The following is a 20,595-nucleotide window of genomic DNA, read 5'->3' on the forward strand; positions in this document are numbered from 1 at the left end:
TCTTCTACGTTCAGTAGATAGTGATTTTGGGGTTCTGTTGGTTGCATTTTCAGGTCTTGGGCGTGGTTGTGGTGGTGATGTTGGTAGTAGGATCTGATTGTTGGTGGTTTTAGCGTGATGTGGTTGTAATGTTGGTTGTGGTGGTGGTCGTGGAAGTGGTGGCGGTGGGATGCCGTGGGATAGGATTGTTTGTTAGTGGTGGTGGTGTTTCTAGTTGGTGCTACTGTGGGTGCAATGGTGTTGGTGAGGTTGGGAGGTGGTGTATTATTGGGTGTGTTTGGAGGTGTTTTCTGGTTGTCGTGGTGATCCTGGTGGCTGCGATGGTTTTCGATGGTGGTTGTGTTGTTGGTATTGGTGGTGGTGTTGTTGTGGTGGTAGATGCAGTGGTGGTGTCGGGATCAGATGCTGGATGTTTGTGATCAACTATATGGTCTCCTCTGTGATTGTGACCGTAAACTGTGACATTGAAATTTGATCATTTTTGTCATTAAATAGTAATTCGTGACTATCAAATTTGAAAATATATGACATGTGATCTATAGTAGTTTTTGAATTTGTGACCAATAATGTAAGTTGTGACTTACAAAATTTTTGATTTTTGATTAATGAAATAATCTGTGACCGACAAAACTTTTGATTTATAATCTCGAAATAATCCGTGACTAACAAAATTTTTGATTTGTGACCTCGAAATAATCTATAACTAATTAATTCGATGATATGTGACCAATAAGTAAATCTGTGACCAATAATTATGTATCTGTGGCTATTAATCGTGTAATTGTGATTTTATTATATTTAATTAATAAATATTTTCAGTTAATCATACAGAAACCTAAATTTTGAATTTTTAAATTTTTTACCAGATTTATAAATTGATGTAAACAATAATTTTTCCCTTATTTCTTTTTATAGAGTTGTGGGCCTAATTTCGTTAAATTATTATCATAACAGGGACTTTGTCAAACAAGCCCCCACGCACTTACCTCTTTTGGTGAACAGAAAAAGTGAACCTCACAGAAAAAAAAGGTATCTCTCGTTCCTGGCTTTCAGATTCGTTCCTTCTTTAAACACGGTCGAGTCTGGTATAAAACACGCGCCGTCTTCGTTGAACTGTGTGTCAAATACATCCCTGCCCCGGAGGCGCGTCAAAACTCATGTCAGTGGATATATAATGTTGTAACAACGGGAGGGAATATGGGAATTTGACAAAGAACTGCTCAAAAAGGAGTAAAATATTAGTTTATTTGATATCTATTTTTCATTCAATTCTTGAACCGATTTTTTTTGGGTTAAAAATTTCCTCTGTGGATTGAGAATTTTTATTTTAATTTACAAATATTAAAATGGGCGCCGCCGCTGGCGACCATCGGAGCGCCAAAGAGGTTATTTACGATGCCAGTGCCGGTGCCGCCGCGGGTAAGATACTTTACAGTTCGGGCAATAATCCTTCTATCCTTTTGTCTAATTTCATTTTTGATATGTGCGTTTGTGCATTTGACTGTTTTTTCTTTCTTTTCTTTTCTTTTTTGGACGTTGATGTGAAAATTAGGGTATTTGTAATGATGTTTAGGTGCAATAGCTGCAACTTTTGTCTGTCCGTTGGATGTAATAAAGACAAGACTTCAAGTCTGTGGCTTGCCTGAACTTCACCCTTCTCAAAGAGGTTTGTTATGTTTCCTTCTCTTGGAAAAAAGGAAAGATAATTGGTTTTCCTGTGTTGATTCGGCTATTTGACGGGTTTATGCTTCTCCAGTAACAATAGGTTTTGTTTGTGTGTCATTTGTAATTCATGAGAACTTGATCTAGCATTAGAATTATACCTGAACTTTACATTCTCAGATATGGAGAGCTCACACTAAACGTTTGACAGTTGGCCTACGAGAAACAAGGGCTACTATATCTTAGAAACTTCTAATACGATGTCTACTTGGATATTGGATTTCAGTAACTAAGACAAGAAAATAAAGAGGGAAACATTTTCAATGAATGTTTCCAGAAAAGAGCAAAATACATGTACTCTGCCTATGTGTGTGTGAGAGAAATTTAAATTTTTATCCAGTCTTAACATGATAAATATTCTAAAATTTTTTGAATTGATTTTTATTTTGTAAGGGAGAGTGTCATGGAGAACAACTTTTCTCTCCATTTTTTCTTTGTTCATTTCTCCTTTCCTCTCATATTGAGGATTGAAATAGAGCTCATTTGAAAAGAAAAGGCTTCATATAAACTAAAGAAAAAAGAGCAACTTGAAAGTCGAGATATCGCCAAAGCTTCTTTGTTCACCTCGTTCTTGTTCGTAGTCTATTTCGAATGAAAGTATCCTGGATACATCGTTCTGACACTGACACCTAATTTTAGCAATATTAAACCTAGTGACTTGTTTTTAGAGTTCATGATTATACAAAGCTAAAGTTTGTGTTTCATGTAGCATTTTTATTGCGCTCATGGCTGCATGAAACTCAAAACTTCTTCAGTTGGATTGCCAAAGACACAGTGTTGAAGTATTCTTATTCAATGATGACCAAATAAAATCACTTAAAAGTCGCTCTTTGCTATCTACCAAACCTTTAAAGTAGTTTTTCCTTTTTTTAATTTGTTGTTGGAATGGCGGGTAAGGATGGGGCGGGGAGTTGAGAAATGAAAAGGAAAGAGAACAATTGATTGAAGTGGGAGCAAAAAGGATATTAAACCCCTCTTATGGAGGGAAGGAAGAACAATGGATGTACAAATAGAAGAAATTTCACCATTTTGGCTTGCTTTTACATCCTATGAAAGTTAGGAGACCGGAAGATCTGACTTAGTAGACGAAAGAACTCCTTTTTTGTGTTTTAATCAACCAATCTCCACGATAATTCTTCTATGTGATAATATTATTTGGTAAAAGAATTGAGGTGTGAAGAAATGAGTCCTCTTTACATTCCTATTGGTCATGCTAAGATATTAAGGTGAATTATTTTCATTGTACACCAATAGTTTTGGTATGATCGTGGAAGTGTAACTATTTCACGCTTTCTGAATAGGAATTTCATCTTTTGTATCTTGGCATTTTTCTTATGATACATTATCGTTATGGATAGGAAAGCAGTGTAAATTATAAATTATAGACAATCTTTGATTTTCATTGTCTTTCATTGTGAGGGTTCCTTAGAAGATATAGGGGGTTCTTAACTCATAACATAGCTAATTACAATGCCGATTTGCAGCAATTATCCTTGATCTAAGCTAGTGAATTAGGAAGACTTATAACTATACAAATTCATCTTTATACTATACAATCTGAGGGTTCCTCAGAAAATATAGGGGCTCTTAACCCGTAACATTGCTAATTACAATGCGGATTTGCAGCAATTATCCTTGATCTAAGCTAGTAAATTAGGAAGACTTATAACTATACAAATTTATCTTTATACTATACAATCATCCCATAAATAGATTGCCTTGGTTGACATCCCTTCAAATTGATGTTAGGAGATTAAGAAGCATCAATTTGCCTTTAAGGAATTGATGGCGCTGTCTATTCATGGCCTTGGTAAACATGTTTGCAATTTGAAGGTTGATGGAAATATGAGGAAGAGAAATAACACGATCGTCCAGAGCTTCTTGAATGAAATAACAATCTACCTCAATGTGCTTCGTTCGTTCATGAAGCTCTATGTTTGCAGCAATCTGAATAGCATTAGTATTATCTGCATGGAGAGGAGTATGGTTATTTTGAGAAAAGCCGAGCTTCAATCTTAGAACAAGCAGCAGACATGGCATGGTACTCAAATTTGGTAGAAGATTTAGAAACTCGAGCTTGTTTCTTACCCTTCTAAGAGATCAAACAATCACCAAGAAACGTACACTAGCCAGTGACAAATCGTCGAGTGTTAGGACATTTAGCCCAATCCACATTACTGTATGAAATAAGATGAATGGGAGTATTGTTGGGAAGAATAACCTACGGTTAGAGATCCTCAAAGATGTCGAATGATACGATGAGTAGCGCCAAATGTAAGTTGTCGTGGAGCCTACATGAATCGACTAACTTGTTGTACAATGAAGGAAATGTCGAGCCAAGTAATCGTTACATAATTCAAATTGTCCACCAGCTATCAATCATCACAACAATACTTTGTGTTTACTTATAAAAGATTATCCATAGGAGAGTATCCTAAAGGCCGGCCAAATTAATCAAGTCTTGTGTGTACTTTTGTTGATTTAAAATTATATCGAAATGATTTAAAATTATATCAGAATGATCAGAGTGAACTTCCAACCCCAAAAAGTGCATGAGAAAATCAAGATCCTTTTATACTAGGCACTAATGTTGTCCGCAATCATATTTTGAAGTTGTTGGACGGTTAGAGAGCCAACAACGAGTTTGAGTAGTGTCACACAGCACGTTTTGAACAATTGTTCGATCATTTATTGGCGTTCTTGGACTTCCAAATCTTTAGCTATGGAAGATCCCGAATTTTCTTAGTCTTGTTTAACTGACGGATTTTGAAACTCTAGCATGTGCATGAGTGTAGCAATTTGCGCATCTTTGTCTTCTAATGACTATTAATTTTTCAACGACTAAAGCCATTTGTTGAATTCGGACATCTGAGCCCGATGTCACTTCCATGACCATCACTCGCTCAAGTGATTCTTTAGATGAAGTATAGTCTCTCCATCTTGCAGAGAAGTGGCATGAGAGGATCTAGACAAGGATCTGTCATTGGAGGCGGAACTAAAATGAGAACTTTTCGCCGAACTCTTGGTCTTCTTTGTTGAATAGGAGTTTGGCTTTTAGAAATTAATTTTCATTTTGCCTTTGTTGGAAAACTTCTTTAGTGGTGGGACCAATTAAGTTTTCCTAATTTTTTGTTTGGGCTCTGGTCGTATGGAAGAATTCAGTTTCTCTTCAAGATGAATCATAGCGTTCTTTGCCTTTTCGCTTGCCATGATTGATGTAGTGGTTGAAACTTGAAGATTTTGAGATAAAAAAATGAGAGGACAAGAAGGCCTCACTGGGTATGCCAAGGAATTTGTATGACGAATTTCGTGTATTAAAATGCACAAATCGTTATAAATTGTATTTTGAGAAATACAAGTGGATATTAATCTTGTAATTGCATAATTGTAAAAATTTACTGATTAATGATTTGAATGTTTGAAGACCAGAGGATATGTGGCATGAACCTTGAACTTGGAGAATTTGTTGAAAATTTGATTTATTGAGAGCTTGGCTTGTTTGGTACTTGGATTCCGGGGCTTAGACTTGGACTTGAATTTAGTTTGATTTGAAGAAGATTTTGATCTTCTTGGACTTGACTTAAACTTGCTTAATTTGAAGAAGATTTTGATCTCCTTGGTGTTCGCCAGACTTAAAACTTGAGAAGATTTCTTCCCTTCCTTCAGTTTTGCAATTTCTTCAGTACTTATTGAATTTTTCTTTGCACTTTAGCTTGTGAAATGATATGGACCTTCGACCCTATTTATAGGGGGAATTCGTGACTAATTTTGTTAATTACCCAATTATCTTTAATTAAAAAGAATAATTGAAAAATTTTGGATTTTGAATAAGATGGGCCTTAGTAAACTTTAATTTAATAAATTTAATTGGGCTAATTATTTAAATCCACTTAATCCATTTTATTATTATTATTATTATTATTATTATTATTATTATTATTAATATTATTATTATTTATTCTTCTTTTTCTACAATAGCAGTATAAGGTTCCATTAGAATGCAGCTTGATTGAGTAAACCTATGTACAATCAATAGCTTTAACATTTGTCGGACAAGGAACATCCCATGTTTGACTTTCTTGAAGAGCTTGAAGTTCATCTGCCATTGTCTTACGCCAATATTCATGTTTAACCTTTGAGCAGCAAGAGAAATTGTAGTAGATAATAAAGTAGCATGAAGAGATATATGAAAAAAAATCATACCGATCAAGAGGACGAAAGACTCTTAGTAGATCGACGAGTAACATTTTATAATTCGAATCACGAGGTCAAGGAATAGTCTGAGCAAACTCAAATGGCAGATGAGATTTAGGAAGGAACAAAATTGGCCTTTGTCGCCCATACACAAATCCAAGTATGAAGCTCTCATAAGGAGAGTCATCATCAAAATTGAGGAAGAGCAATAATTTCAGGCATAGATGCAAAATGAGTAGAAAAGAAAGGTCGATTCTTAAAGAAAACAACATGACGAGGAATAGGAAACCTGTAGAGCATGGGTCTTAATAAACATAACCTTTGTGTGAAATACTATGACCTGTAAGAGCGCATTTAATAGTTCGAGTAGATAATGTGGCGCTCATGAGGTGGCAAGTGAACAAAATCAACACAACCTAAAGTATGCATGTCAAGTTAGCTAGGATGTCTATACCAACTACATTAGTGTGTGTCAAAATTCAATAAACTGCCTGGACAAAGCTTCTACCCAAAATTTTCAAAGAATAAAATATTCAAACAATAATGTTCAAACATCTAGTAGGTGGTGATCTTACGTTTTGCGACCTCATTTTGTCACCATAAGGACAAGATTGTCAGGAAATAGTTCTCAAAGAAAGTTATGAAAGTCATGAGGCATATATTCGCCACCTAAATCAGACCTTAACATTTTGATGCTTGAGGAGAATTGAGTTTCAATATGGGCCACAAATTGTTGAAACACTGAGAATACCTTAAATTTTGATCGAAGGAAATAAATCTACTATATCTACTATAATCATCAATAAATGTAACAAAATATTTATAATGTGCACTAGATATTATAGGAGTGATACCCCTACACATTGTTATGAATCAAGTCAATCAGTGTTTAGCATAACTGCCCTAAGTAAGAAAAGAAAGAGATTTTCTCTCTTCTAATTTACATTGATATTTAGTACAAAAAGAACCAGAGTTTATTAAATGAGATAGAACAACAGAATGCGGATGACCCAGACGTGGTACAAGCCAAAGGAAATAAATGTCAAACTTTAGGCCCCTTTGCAAGTATTTTTCTTGACATGTGATCTTGCACAAGACAACCATCATGAGAAAATTAAACATCATAATTATTATCAACCAATTGCCCCACTGAAATGAGACTAGTAGAAAGCTCAAGAGATACAAAGACATCTTTAATTGAAGAGTTAATATCACGAATGGCATGAATAGGTAATTGACTCCCATTAGCAATTTGAATGTGGGATGAGCCATGTATTTTCGAACATTAGAGAGTGTTTGAGGAGCTGATCATATGATTAGATGTATCAGAGTCAACAAACCAAGATAAAGAGGTTCGACTATTGTTATTTTGAATTCCTAGGTAGAAAAAGCTGAAGAACCAATAGGTTACCACTTGCACAGGAAGAAGCACTAAGACCAACCCCAGCTTGATAGGCAATAATTTGGCGATTCTGGGGAAGAGTTGGACAGTCTTTAATAATGTGTCTTGGCTTCTTGTAGTAGTTGCACCACTTCTTGGCACAGTGAGTAACATGTCCATAATTTTTACTATTGAAGCATTGGACCTTTCACAAGTCCCTACCTTTGCTTTTCTTGTGAGCAGCATAAAGTGATAGCATTAGAAGTTATGTGATGTTGAAAAGAAGCTTATATTGTGAGACGTTGCTCTTCACAAAGTAAAACCTCAAAGCATACATTCAAAGGAGACTGATTAAATTGGAGTGAGTCGCCTCAAATTCTAGCCGCAACTTCATCATAAACTAATCTCGCTTACTCTATTCACGAACTGGCTAGATTGTAGCAAGAGACTCAATTGGTACCTTAGTATAAATAATGTCAACAAATTCACCGTATAAGTTCTGAAACCCAAAACAATAATCCTAGATGGAGAGAATGCCTTGAATGTAATTTGCAATTTCTTATTCCAATTGAAAGCGCTTGGCTGTGTGTTTTGATTATAAACCTTCTTATATTATCCCACATTTCTTTAGCAGTCTAGAGTTAGGACAATCATAGGATTAGCATATCTTAAAATCCATGTCACGACTCTAGCATCTTTCACTATCCATTGAGCCAATTTGAAGACCTCAGTGGGAACTGGGTCACTTCCATCAACGTGACTCCATAATTCTTTAACCCATAACAAATAATCGAAATTGAAATTTTCATACAAAATAATTTTTACCGGTCAACCGCGCACCCAAAGAATTAGAATGGCTAGTTGACATGATACTCGTAACCTAATAACACCGATTATAACAAAATTAAGGTAATAAATTGACCCAATATAAGAAGCTCAATACTATGTCCAAGAAAGCAAAGCCCAACATTAACTTAATGAAATTATTGCAATAACCGGTCCAGTGTAGAAAGCCCAAATACTAGTCCAAGAAAGCAAAGCCCAAATTAGAGATAATAAGCCGGCCCAATGGAAGGAAGCCCAGAAGATTTCATCTACATGGAGGAATCGCTCGTCACTCTACTTCCACACTCACGACTCACCAAACTAAATCGAAATCGTCGAGCTTGAATTTGTCGATTAAACAACAGATCACTGAACCCACACAGGGAAATTATTTTGAAAGCTTGGAAATCGAAATTTTATGTATAGAAATCTGTATTTTCTTTTTGCAATCCATTGCTTGAAACTCAAATTTGATCTCTTTCCATACCTCACAAGCAGTAGCTAGTTCAGGACTCCATTTGCTAGCCTCACGGATAATTACATTACCCTCAGAAGCAAGATCACGTCTCAATATGAAGTCTTAGCCTTCAGTCCCAATCTGATCGAGGAAAAGAAGTCTAACTTTGGGGGCAGTTTCATGGTGACGACATCCCCCAGGCTTCAAACGACCATGATGGCACGGTTGTGATGAGTCAATGGAACTTTTGAGGGAACTTTGGAGTGGATTTCCGAGCTAAAGCGACTTGCTCTTACTTGTCCTATTTTATCCGCCTTTACTTACTTTCCCGCTAGGCTTAGGTATGAATTTTGTTTATCCTTTTTTGATTTTAACTATGGTGGAGGCACTTCCGGCTCCTTCCGACCAATCAAGCTCAATTGGGTGGACGGACTTCGACGGGGGGTTTTGTTAGAGCCTTTTTCTGAAACGGAAATGGAAGGCCCGTCGGGAAGTCTTCCCAATTAGAAAAGCCAAACAGTGTAGCTCCTACTCCTAAAAGGCAAAGGGAATAGAGCGATTGTTCCAATCAGAGAAGCCTGCCTCCTCACCCTGCTCTTCCTGCGGGGGGGTTCTCCTATCAATTGCACCAAGTGCGGGTTCCCAGACAACGACTATTGATTCCTAACGAACCCATAGATTCTTCTACCATTCGACCAGATCTTCGTCATTGTGTTAAAATTTTCCGGCCTCGAGCAACTTTACTAATATAATAAGGGAAAAGCCCTCTACCCTGGTCACTAGGTCAATAATCGGCCCGATGGTTCTTCGACTGGAACCGGAATAGATCTTGGGCAAGGTGGTGGTGGGGAAGCTGCTGATTCCTCAATAGAAGTCAATGGTACCTTGAGAACTAAAATTACCGACAAGAGAAATAGTAGTAAACATTGACAGCTTCGTAACGGAAATTACTGGTAACACACCAAAAGATTTTGTCATTGAGAGATCAGGAGCAAAATTTTTTTCCATCACAGAGAGACCACTTAGCAAGCAATGACTACCACAATGATGTGGTCCACCAAGGTGAGTCTCAAAACCAAAAAATCGAGCTTTACTGTAAAAGCCCAAGCAAAATATAGCTACCAAAAATTTTCTTTAGATTATTGGCTTTGATACCATGTAAACTATAAATTGTAGACAATCTTTGATTTTCGATGCCTCTTGTTGTGAGGGCTCCTCAGAATATATAGGGGTTCTTAACCCATTACATTGCTAATTGCAAAATTGATTTTCAACAATTATCCTTGATCTAAGCTGGTAAATTAGGAAGACTTATAACTATTCAAATCTGTCTTTATATTGTACAATCATCCCATAAATAGACTGCTTAGTTATGGCAATGTTATATTTTGTATGCCCTAATTGACAAGCAGTATTATTCTTTAGTCTAGCAATTGCATAAATGTTTCATGCTTGTATAGTTGTATCAAGGATGACATAACTTCGAAGAATTCCACTATTAATTTACATATTTGAGTAAGTGGGAAAATTCAAAATGTAGTGCTTGGTTTTTCGATTGTAATAGAATTGTGTGGCATCCCGAATTTAGAAGGATGGTTGAGCTTTACTATAATGGAAAGAATTTGATGTTAGATCAAATGAGTCTTAATTTTGAAAGATAGCTTTCTATCTTCTTAGATTGACATGTTCATTCGTTCAGCTCAAAGATTTTGATTGTAGCCTATTTCATGCTATTTGCTTTGTTTGTGACAATCAGGAAGTGTTCTTTTGACAAGCCTACAGAACATTGTACGAAATGAAGGAGTGAGGGGATTGTACCGTGGCCTTTCACCAACATTGGCAGCATTACTTCCAAATTGGGCAGTGAGTATTGCCTAGGGAGTAGTTAAATTCTTTCCAACTTGAGATTATAATAGAATATCTATAATTGAGAGTTACCTTTCAATTGTTTCTCGTGCATGTAATTAGAAGTTCAAATTGTTCGGTTCTTCTTACTTCTCCATAGCTGACAGAACACTTGTCATTTGTAGGTTTACTTCACTGTTTATGGACACCTCAGAGGGCTGCTGCGTTCACATGGTCCGTGTTCTACTACATTTGTTTGGCAATCTTTATTAAGTTCACTTAGAACTTTCAGATAAAGTTGTCACGAGTTACACTACCCCTCCACTTAATTTTGATTATTATAGTTGTGGAAAAAATAGAAGTCTTGGCACTTATTATTTTATCTAACCTGGGAACCTTTCTTTTGTCTTGTCTTGTGAGCATACAGAGGATGAAAATGATCAGCTTTCATTTGGTTCAAATATAATAGCTGCTTCGGGAGCTGGGGCTGCAACATCCATTGCAACAAATCCATTGTGGGTTGTTAAGACACGACTTCAAGTAGGTTGGGATGTTCTTATAACCCCAGTCCTTTATATCCAACTGATCGTAGGAAACCATTTCACTACTTCTAATTAATTGTTCATCGATGTCATTGAACATATCTAAGTTGGTCTTGGACTTATCCAATTGCCATTGTGAATCTTTTTATTTGTTTTTTCGGCTTTTTACCCCCATATTGTAGGGTGGATCTGAAGATAAGAAGTTATAATTTGATAATTTGGGGAATTAATTGTGATGTGACCCTTGGATGAAGGATTATACTTAGGACTGGGTTCTTGTATCATTAATTTGATATAGATTGAATAATGATTTTCCCCATTGACAATGTTTTTCACTTCTCTAGATTTTTTAATTGCTATTTATTTATTATTATTATTATTTTATTTTTTTTGAGAAATTTATTTAAAATTTCATCTCTTTGTTTAGACACAGGGAATGAGGCAGGGCGTGGTTCCTTATAAGAGCATTTTTTCTGCTTTGAGACGCATTGCACGTGAGGAAGGAATCCGAGGATGGTACAGGTTAGTGCTTTAAAGTTCATTATTCATAAAATAAAAATTGAGCCATGTTTCTATCCATGTGATGTTGGGTTGCTGCATGTTGTTTTGCTTGAACCGACAATGTAGTAGTATAATTAGTGAAAACTAACGGTAACTAAATATATGTTTCTATCTTGTGGTGAAAGAAAATTAGGTGCATGGTCTCTTGATCATCTGTATCTCTCTCATAATTAATGTATATACGTAAATATTTATGCGGCTTATACAGTGGCCTTCTGCCTTCTCTGGCCGGGATTAGTCATGTTGCTATTCAGTTCCCTGCATATGAAAAGATGAAGTACTACTTAGCAAAACAGGGTAAGATTTTATGGTTTTTTCTGAGTTCTGTGTATTTCTTTCTTTTATGGTTTTAGTTGAACTGATTTCTTGCCTGAGCTATCCAACTCAATCATGTGTTTTTCAATTTATCAGAAAACAAAAGCACCAATGAGCTAAGCCCTTGGAAAGTTGCAATTGCCTCTTCATTTGCAAAAGTTATTGCTTCTGTTTCAACTTACCCACATGAGGTATTCCATACACCTCTATTCTTGACGAGTCACTAGTCAATGGTCATAAAAACATTTCAGAAAAGGACCTACCGACTGCATATTGCTTTGACTTTGTCTTCATGTCCCCCTTTCATTTTTCTGGAAGGGCGGGAGGTTCATTGCACCTGCTTCTGAAAACTATAGTAATGTCTGAACTATGTGTTCACCAGGTTGTGCGGTCGAGGTTGCAACAGCAAGGACAGATGAGAAATTCTGGATTACAGTATGATGGTGTTCTCGATTGCATTAAGAAGGTTTTTGAAAAGGAAGGTCCTACAGGATTTTATCGTGGTTGTGCTACTAATCTTTTGCGAACGACTCCATCTGCTGTCATAACCTTTACCAGCTATGAGATGATACATAGATTTTTGCTTCGCGTTTCACCTCCAGACGAGAAGCACTCAAAACCACAACCGAAACCCGAAGGCCACGTCAAATCCCACAAGGAAACTATAATTTATGGAGATGACCCATCTAATAACCGTAGTAGTTTTGTTCCTTTGGAAAAATCAGATAAGTTAACACATTGAATAGAGTTAGTTTCAGATGCAATTTAACAAGTAGAATCTTTTATATAGAATCAGTAAAGGTAGTTGGAAAAATTTTGTTCCTTTTCGTTGTGATAGTGTAATATGTTGAAAATTGGTTCTTTCCTATCTTTCGAGTTTCCCCTTTGTTTCATGGATTGGAATACCTTTGATAGAGCATCCATTTCTTGCATTTTGTTTCATTTTTCATGCATGGTTCTTCCCTAATTTCCCTTCTATGTACTTGTCTTCTCAATTTTAAACTGACATGGCTCGACCTTAGGCTTAATGAAGCCATTGTCAAAGTACATTTAGTTCTGAACTTCCATCCAAAGAAAAATGGATTTAGTTTATTGTTGTACCGATTATCCGTAGGCATGGAGGTTGAAGATTTATCTCTGACGGACATAATTGATTTTCCAAGTTTATGATAGATGCTCGTTAACTCTGCCATTTCTATCTTGAAGATATATATACGAAGTTGTTCCAATTTATTGATTGGCATTAACCCTAGATCCTTGCCCCTGAGAAATGAATTAATCCTTTCCACCCGAGCTCCATCGTGGACTATTTACAACCCAACAAAAAGCAAAACGAAGGGTTCGAGTGGAACAAAACAAACGATGTCGAGCAAAGAGCAGCTTCATTCCTATATAAGTTTGTCTCAATCATCGACATGAATTGAGATGTAGTGTCGGTAGTGTGATTGACGCTTCATCCAATTTGTTCACACACTGTACTTGAAAGTCCCATATGCTCCCAAGTTTAAGTAATCATTTTCGATAAGTATATCATCTCTTCATCTTAAAGTGATGAAGGACGAAGAGATCCCTCCAGAATCATGTTATTCTTCATCAATTTTGGGATCCCTCGTCTCAATTTGTTGCTCTTTTATATAGAATCAGTAAAGGTAGTTGGAAAAATTTTGTTCCTTTTCGTTGTGATAGTGTAATATGTTGAAAATTGGTTCTTTCCCATCTTTCGAGTTTCCCCTTTGTTTCATGGATTGGAATACCTTTGATAGAGCATCCATTTCTTGCATTTTGTTTCATTTTTCATGCATGGTTCTTCCCTAATTTCCCTTCTATGTACTTGTCTTCTCAATTTTAAACTGACATGGCTCGACCTTAGGCTTAATGAAGCCATTGTCAAAGTACATTTAGTTCTGAACTTCCATCCAAAGAAAAATGGATTTAGTTTATTGTTGTACCGATTATCCGTAGGCATGGAGGTTGAAGATTTATCTCTGACGGACATAATTGATTTTCCAAGTTTATGATAGATGCTCGTTAACTCTGCCATTTCTATCTTGAAGATATATATACGAAGTTGTTCCAATTTATTGATTGGCATTAACCCTAGATCCTTGCCCCTGAGAAATGAATTAATCCTTTCCACCCGAGCTCCATCGTGGACTATTTACAACCCAACAAAAAGCAAAACGAAGGGTTCGAGTGGAACAAAACAAACGATGTCGAGCAAAGAGCAGCTTCATTCCTATATAAGTTTGTCTCAATCATCGACATGAATTGAGATGTAGTGTCGGTAGTGTGATTGACGCTTCATCCAATTTGTTCACACACTGTACTTGAAAGTCCCATATGCTCCCAAGTTTAAGTAATCATTTTCGATAAGTATATCATCTCTTCATCTTAAAGTGATGAAGGACGAAGAGATCCCTCCAGAATCATGTTATTCTTCATCAATTTTGGGATCCCTCGTCTCAATTTGTTGCTAGCCACTAGATTCCTTGAATTTTCTATAATGAAATCAAGAAAAATAATTAGATCAGCTGAAAAGGAAAAAATAAAGTTAAAAATAAAATATAAATAATCCAAATTAAAATCTAGAATTAACTAAACCGATAACAAGACTAAAAAAAAAAAATAAAAAAATAAAAAAAATACAAAAATAAGTAATACATTGAAGGTGAGTCCAAATATTGATCCCACCGAGAACTAAATAATTAATATAGTTTCTGTTAATTTATATTTATAATTTAAACATGTAACTAATCTAAATATTAAACTATCTACTCAATCACAAGCGTTTATGGATAATTTCCCTGAATTCATCCATTTTAATATTGATTACATTATCTAAAAAACACTTATTCTTTACGAAGATCAACGTTTTTGATAATAATATCTCACGAATAGAATTAAATCCATCCTCACTTACAACCCTAACATCCGTCTACGAAGGATGTGAATATGTAAAGATGCTTTAAATCACAAAGAACATTCATAACATTATGTGAAGTTTAAAAATACATATTTCATATCACCCCTTTCAAAATTTCAAATGTCAATAGAAGTGACTAAATAATTCAATTTGTAATCAAGTAATTGAAAATACATTAAATTCCTAATAATAGTTCAAAACAATCAATCTCCTAATGTCAAAATTACAAATTAATTTATATAACATCACTCGGGATTAAATTGTAGAAATAAGATGGATTTTTTTTTTTTTAAATCATTTTAATAGCTCCTTAATGGTATCCTTGATTCTTATTCTTCTTCAATCCAAACAATTGATGTGTGAAAGTATGTATGAAAATATTGTGTCAACTATCAAAGCTTGAAATAATATATTTTGGGTAATTGGCGCAAAACATCCTTATCTTTCGAGGTTATTGTGGAAAACGTCCCTACCTTTCATTTTTTGACATTTTTGCCCTTATTTACCACCTTTCTTGCGCTGAAGGTCCTTTTCACTGTTTTTTGACGATTTTGCCCTCTATTCAAATAAAAGAAAAAGAATAGAATAGAAAACAAAAGAATTAATTGCAACTAATACCCCAAAATTTCAAAAAATTACAAATTAGTAATAAATATAGGAGTTAATAGTCCAAATGGTTACTAAACTTTGCCAAAGGTCCAAAAAGGTCATTGAACTTTTTTAAATACAAAAATTTTCCACAATAACCTCGAAAGGTAAGGATGTTTTGCGCCAATTACCCAATATATTTTTCTTGATCAAAAGTTTCCACAGGCCTCTTCTTTGTAGGATATATGTAATTTTCTACCCCAAGAGCCTCTCCTTTAATGGGTGATGAAGACATATTTATAGTTCCCAAAACTAAATAAAAACTCATGCTTTAAATGATTTCCAAAATATGTTGAATCAAAATAGGGGAGAAAAATTTTATGGTCCGATTATGCCATGCGATCACTTGGTACAATGCCTTGCTGTCGCATAGATATTTATTTCTACTTGCAGGCGGAAATATTTGAGTTTGCACCCTTTGGGCCTTATGATAGCAATGTTTATATTTTTGTTTCTTGTTCAACTTGGTCATTGAACTTCCCCTTTCGTTCAAGTCGAGTCCGTTTCTATTTGTATATTTGGTCCTTCATCTTTAAATATTTACAATTCAATCCTCATTCTCCACAATCATCCGCAATTAATCCATTTCAAATTCTGAAATTTTAGAATTGAATCAAAAACTTTTCAAAGTTTGGATTTAACTCTCGAAACTTGTAATTTCCTTCGATTGCTCCTTAAATGCTAATTATCAAATATAATCCAAATTATTTTCACATTTTTTTTAATCAATTGCAACTAAGACTATAATCTACTATGAAATAGAGAGAAAAAGAAAAGCACGTAGATATCAATAGACTTATTTGTATTTTATTAAGAATCAAAATTTCATATTTATATAAAAGAATTACAGTTACAATGGATATAATAGCCATAATAATTAAGGTTATAGGAGTTATAAATTCATTCACTAATAAATATATAATTTATAATACTCTCTCTTGAATGACATATTACAAAATATTTGTTTCGTTAAAACCCTATCAAGAAAATTCAATGGGACAAAAACAACTGCTTTCCCTAATTTCAATAAATGAAAATTCTTGTATCCAACCACACATGTATTTTACATCAATTTCTTCAATATTGCAATTTTAGTTAAGTATGTTTCATGTTCTCTTGTTATAGCCTTCAAGCAACATCGTCTTCATAGACAATATTAATAAATATTTTTTTGTCATTAGTCACATACTCTCTTCAAGAGTCATAACAATTTGTAACATATAAGATTATTATTTTGAGGGTATGTCTTACAAGTTATGGATAGTCATTACACAAATAATATATCTCATTAAAACTTCATTAGAAAATATCTTGTAAGAAAAATCTTAATGAAGGAAAAAGAGTATATTAATCTTTTGAGTGTGCTACAAATGTTGTCTCATTAAAAACTTTGCCAAAAACACATGATGAGATAAAACATTGGTTAAGGAAAAAAGAGTACAATGCATATTTACTCCCCTCATGATAATATCACATGAATTATATGCTTTCGACATATTAAACATTTTGAAGATGACAGTAATAGTCATGCTAGATGATTATTAATATTGCATTTCGAATTTCGTGCTTTGTTAGGATGACATGATATGGACTTTTGATTGCATTCAGCACCATTTTTACAAAATTTATTATGTTAAAAGTCATACATTACCTGTTATGATTATATTTTTTCTCGTTTGCTTTTCGTATAAGTATGCACATTTGAATTTTTAGATTACAAGTCCAATAATTTTAAGTTTCTCTAGTAAATTCAATTTTACTAGGATTTTGTTCAATTATTTTTTGGATCGATATGGTTCAATAAATTTATTTCGATATCTTCACTATTTATAATATGAAATGGTACATTGTGCAAAAATATTGTCGACTACTTTTTCTTTTCGATTCTATTTCTTATTCATAATTGACAAAACTTATTGAGATATTCGATTTTCAATATTTCATGTATTTGAACTTTTGTTGGTATATTACTTTTTGTCATGTCTATATACTTTCTAAAGTATACGCCCATTAAATGAGGCCATTGTTGCAAATTGCTTCATTTTTTGGGGTTTTTTTTAATTAAGATGCGAATGTATTTACATTTCAGGCGTGTTATAAGTATATCAAATATAAAACATCAATTCGTGTTGGAGTATATAAAGCTAGCATGATATTGTTAATCACTTTAATCAGTAATCGAATTTAAATGAATTATCTTTCAAACTTCTGGATCAAATTGACTTTTGAGAGGATCTAAATCATGAAATGATCCTTTTGTGCATTTTTCGGCTTCTTAATTCCTCTCCCTAATGTTGAGAAAATAGTTAAATTAGATTAATTGTCTGCCAACTGCACTATAAAATATTACCTGTTAGGGCTTAAGATATTTTAAATGGGTTCAAATTCTCTGCATTTTTAATATCTGTTTCAGCACATAGTGGCGGAGCAATTAAAGATATATTTTACTTTACAAAATCATTATATAAAAAATATTAGGTTTTAATTTAGCCAATTATAATAGAGAAAACTTTGATATTGACATGATGCGTAATATAATTCCATAAAAAGAAATGAGAAGTACTTTATTCTTAACATTAATTGTTAAAAAATTAATTTGGAGGCACACTTAACAAATAATAGTGTCAAATCATTTATGGTCATTCCAATTAACACTTATTAAGATGTTGAGATTTAGGCTCATTAGTATTAATAAGATTCACTACCTTCAATTTATAATTTGAAAATTATGTTCAAAATTTAAAATTTGAGCAGTAGTTTACAAAATTTAGGTTGTAAAATACCATACAATCATTTAGTTGATGTAGATAGTCAACATGGAGGGTGACAACCCTATATATTACCTTAATTAATTTTTATAAATATAGGAAATTCAATTCCTATTTTAATTAGTACAATCAATGACTTATTTTCAAAAAAGAGACTAAATAACATATAGAAATTCATTGGATTAAAGAATCTTTTGATTCTTCGTTGAATGTCTATTTGAATCTCATTTCACACAATTATTGATTTAGTAATGGTTTAATTGTACATGCCAAACAATAGAATACAGAAATTGTTGAACTTCTGTTCCATACAATGTATATCAAAATAGTCATTAGAGTTTAATATAGTGTACCAATTAAAAAAATACTATTAAAAACTTTTTAGATTTCTCGTTTATTTAGTGAACAAAGTACTAGCAATAGTAAGTTTATCCCTTTATATCACACAATATTGACTCTTCTGGAATCTCAAAATAATATTCTTCTGGACATTGATATAAATAAACTATTGCTTCTAGAAGCAGTTTAATTAAAATTGCAGTTCTCTAGAATCAATACAATATTTATATTGATATATCTAAATTGTGATTCTTAAAAAGTAATCACATATTATTTTTCTAGAATTAATCAATACAAAATTGTGCCGTTTCAGAGCAACCCAATATTTTTCTAAAATCTTGATTTGTATTAATTGATTCAAATGATTCTACAATATTCTTCTGAAATATTTAAATGTTTGAATCGTGTTTCGTTCCAAAATAACAAATTTTTTAGTATTTTAATTTAATATAGAAGTATGCTTCTTCTGAAAATATATGTCAATATTATTCTAAAATATTGAAAATTATAATATCATGTTCTTTAGGAGCAGTAATATATTATTGTTTAGGGCAATAAATTATATAATGATTTACTCTTTAGAAGTAAAAATATAATTTATATTGCATCATATATTATTATGCCTAAGTAAAATCTAATTAAAATATTAATGGGTATTGCTTATTCAAGACAACAAAAATAATGAGGACCATGAACTTATGAAGAAACCTCTAACATATAGCATACGGAATAAAGGAATAAAGCCTTTGGGGTTGAATTTGTTGACTTTCCTTGATTGAAGTAAATATTATTTTTTGTACCTCAACTGACTAGGGATTTGTAGACAGAAAGAGGAATAAATTTTGCCAAATCAATTGGCTAGAATTTCATGCTATAACGTATTATAAACATATAATATACAATAAAATCATCTTTGTTTGCACCAATAACTTTCAAGTTTGAATTTTATCTATAGTTAATATATTACAGACATCTACTCAGTTTAGTAAAAAAATAATCTAAATTGAAAATGTTGACTGTAGTTTTTGCTAACTAAGAGCAACTAAGGTGAACATCAAGAATTAATAATTTCTCGTATTAACATTCAGCACATTTACAGCCATATGAAGTGATATGATGCCATCATACAGGACTTGGTCTCAGCTATACACCTGTCACTTTTTCACCCTTTTGATAACAAAATATTTAAAACACAAGACGTCCGCACCGTAAATTTCGTCATTTTGTGCCAAGCAAAGCCTTTCACTAGCATGTTATGCTGCTTCTGCGTAGAAGGATTTTGTAGGGATGGAAAAAAACTTGTCAAACTCTATACCTGTGGACCCTGCCTCGAATAGGATGTGGATTATCTGCTTAATCGGGTATTCTGATTGAGGATAGGGCGAGTACGGGTAACAAGGGTCCCGTCCTGCCTCGCCATGTTTAACTTTTTTATTTTCTTTTAAGAATTCAATGCTTTAATTGGAAAGCTTTATGAAATTTTATTAATTCTAATTGAAGATGACAATTAAAATTATCTAATAATTATGATAAACAATAAAAACCTTAGTTTACCACATATATTTTAATAACTTCTAAAAATAAATAAATAAATTAAAAAATTTCATAACTATATTATTATCTCACTTTAATGAATGAGGATAATAAAATGAATTATCAAAAATAAAAAATAAAATGTGTACTAAACGGGGCAAGGACCCCGTCTCGCCTTTTCCTGCCTAGCTTTAAACGGGTAACTAGGCGAGTATGGGACAAGAAATTACTGACGGGACAGGGCGGGGGAGATTGCCCTGTCCATAACTCGCCCCATTGCCATCCCTAAATTTGTTTAGTATTGTTGGGATGCAATATTGAATGCCTACTTTTTGAGTATAACTTCTGCTCATCCGTTGTTCTCTTCAATTTTTTTGTTACCTTCTCTAGTAATTAAGTATAGGAACTTGGATTAATGATAAGGGTCATGTGAGATCGGAAATAATTGAAGCTCTTAAGATTTGAGTAAGGATAGTTACGGAATTGAGTAGACAATAGGTCGAGAACAAGCATAGAATTTCATCAAAATACTATAACATGAA

General features: G+C 33.6%; 1 protein-coding gene across 1 annotated transcript; it reads left to right on the forward strand.

Annotated features, from left to right (window-relative positions):
* The first annotated feature begins 976 nt into the window (after positions 1 to 976).
* Positions 977 to 12,735, forward strand: LOC111396687 (nicotinamide adenine dinucleotide transporter 1, chloroplastic-like). The gene is made up of 9 exons (XM_023023143.1): positions 977 to 1,419; positions 1,574 to 1,666; positions 10,336 to 10,442; positions 10,610 to 10,658; positions 10,852 to 10,964; positions 11,394 to 11,488; positions 11,736 to 11,824; positions 11,939 to 12,033; positions 12,225 to 12,735. The coding sequence occupies exons 1-9, from the start codon at positions 1,347 to 1,349 to the stop codon at positions 12,582 to 12,584; spliced, it is 1,074 nt and encodes a 357-aa protein (XP_022878911.1). The 5' UTR covers positions 977 to 1,346; the 3' UTR covers positions 12,585 to 12,735.
* The last annotated feature ends 7,860 nt before the right edge of the window (positions 12,736 to 20,595 follow it).

The sequence above is a fragment of the Olea europaea genome, chromosome 7 (assembly GCF_002742605.1).
Source record: "Olea europaea var. sylvestris chromosome 7, O_europaea_v1, whole genome shotgun sequence".
Taxonomy (NCBI): domain Eukaryota; kingdom Viridiplantae; phylum Streptophyta; class Magnoliopsida; order Lamiales; family Oleaceae; genus Olea; species Olea europaea.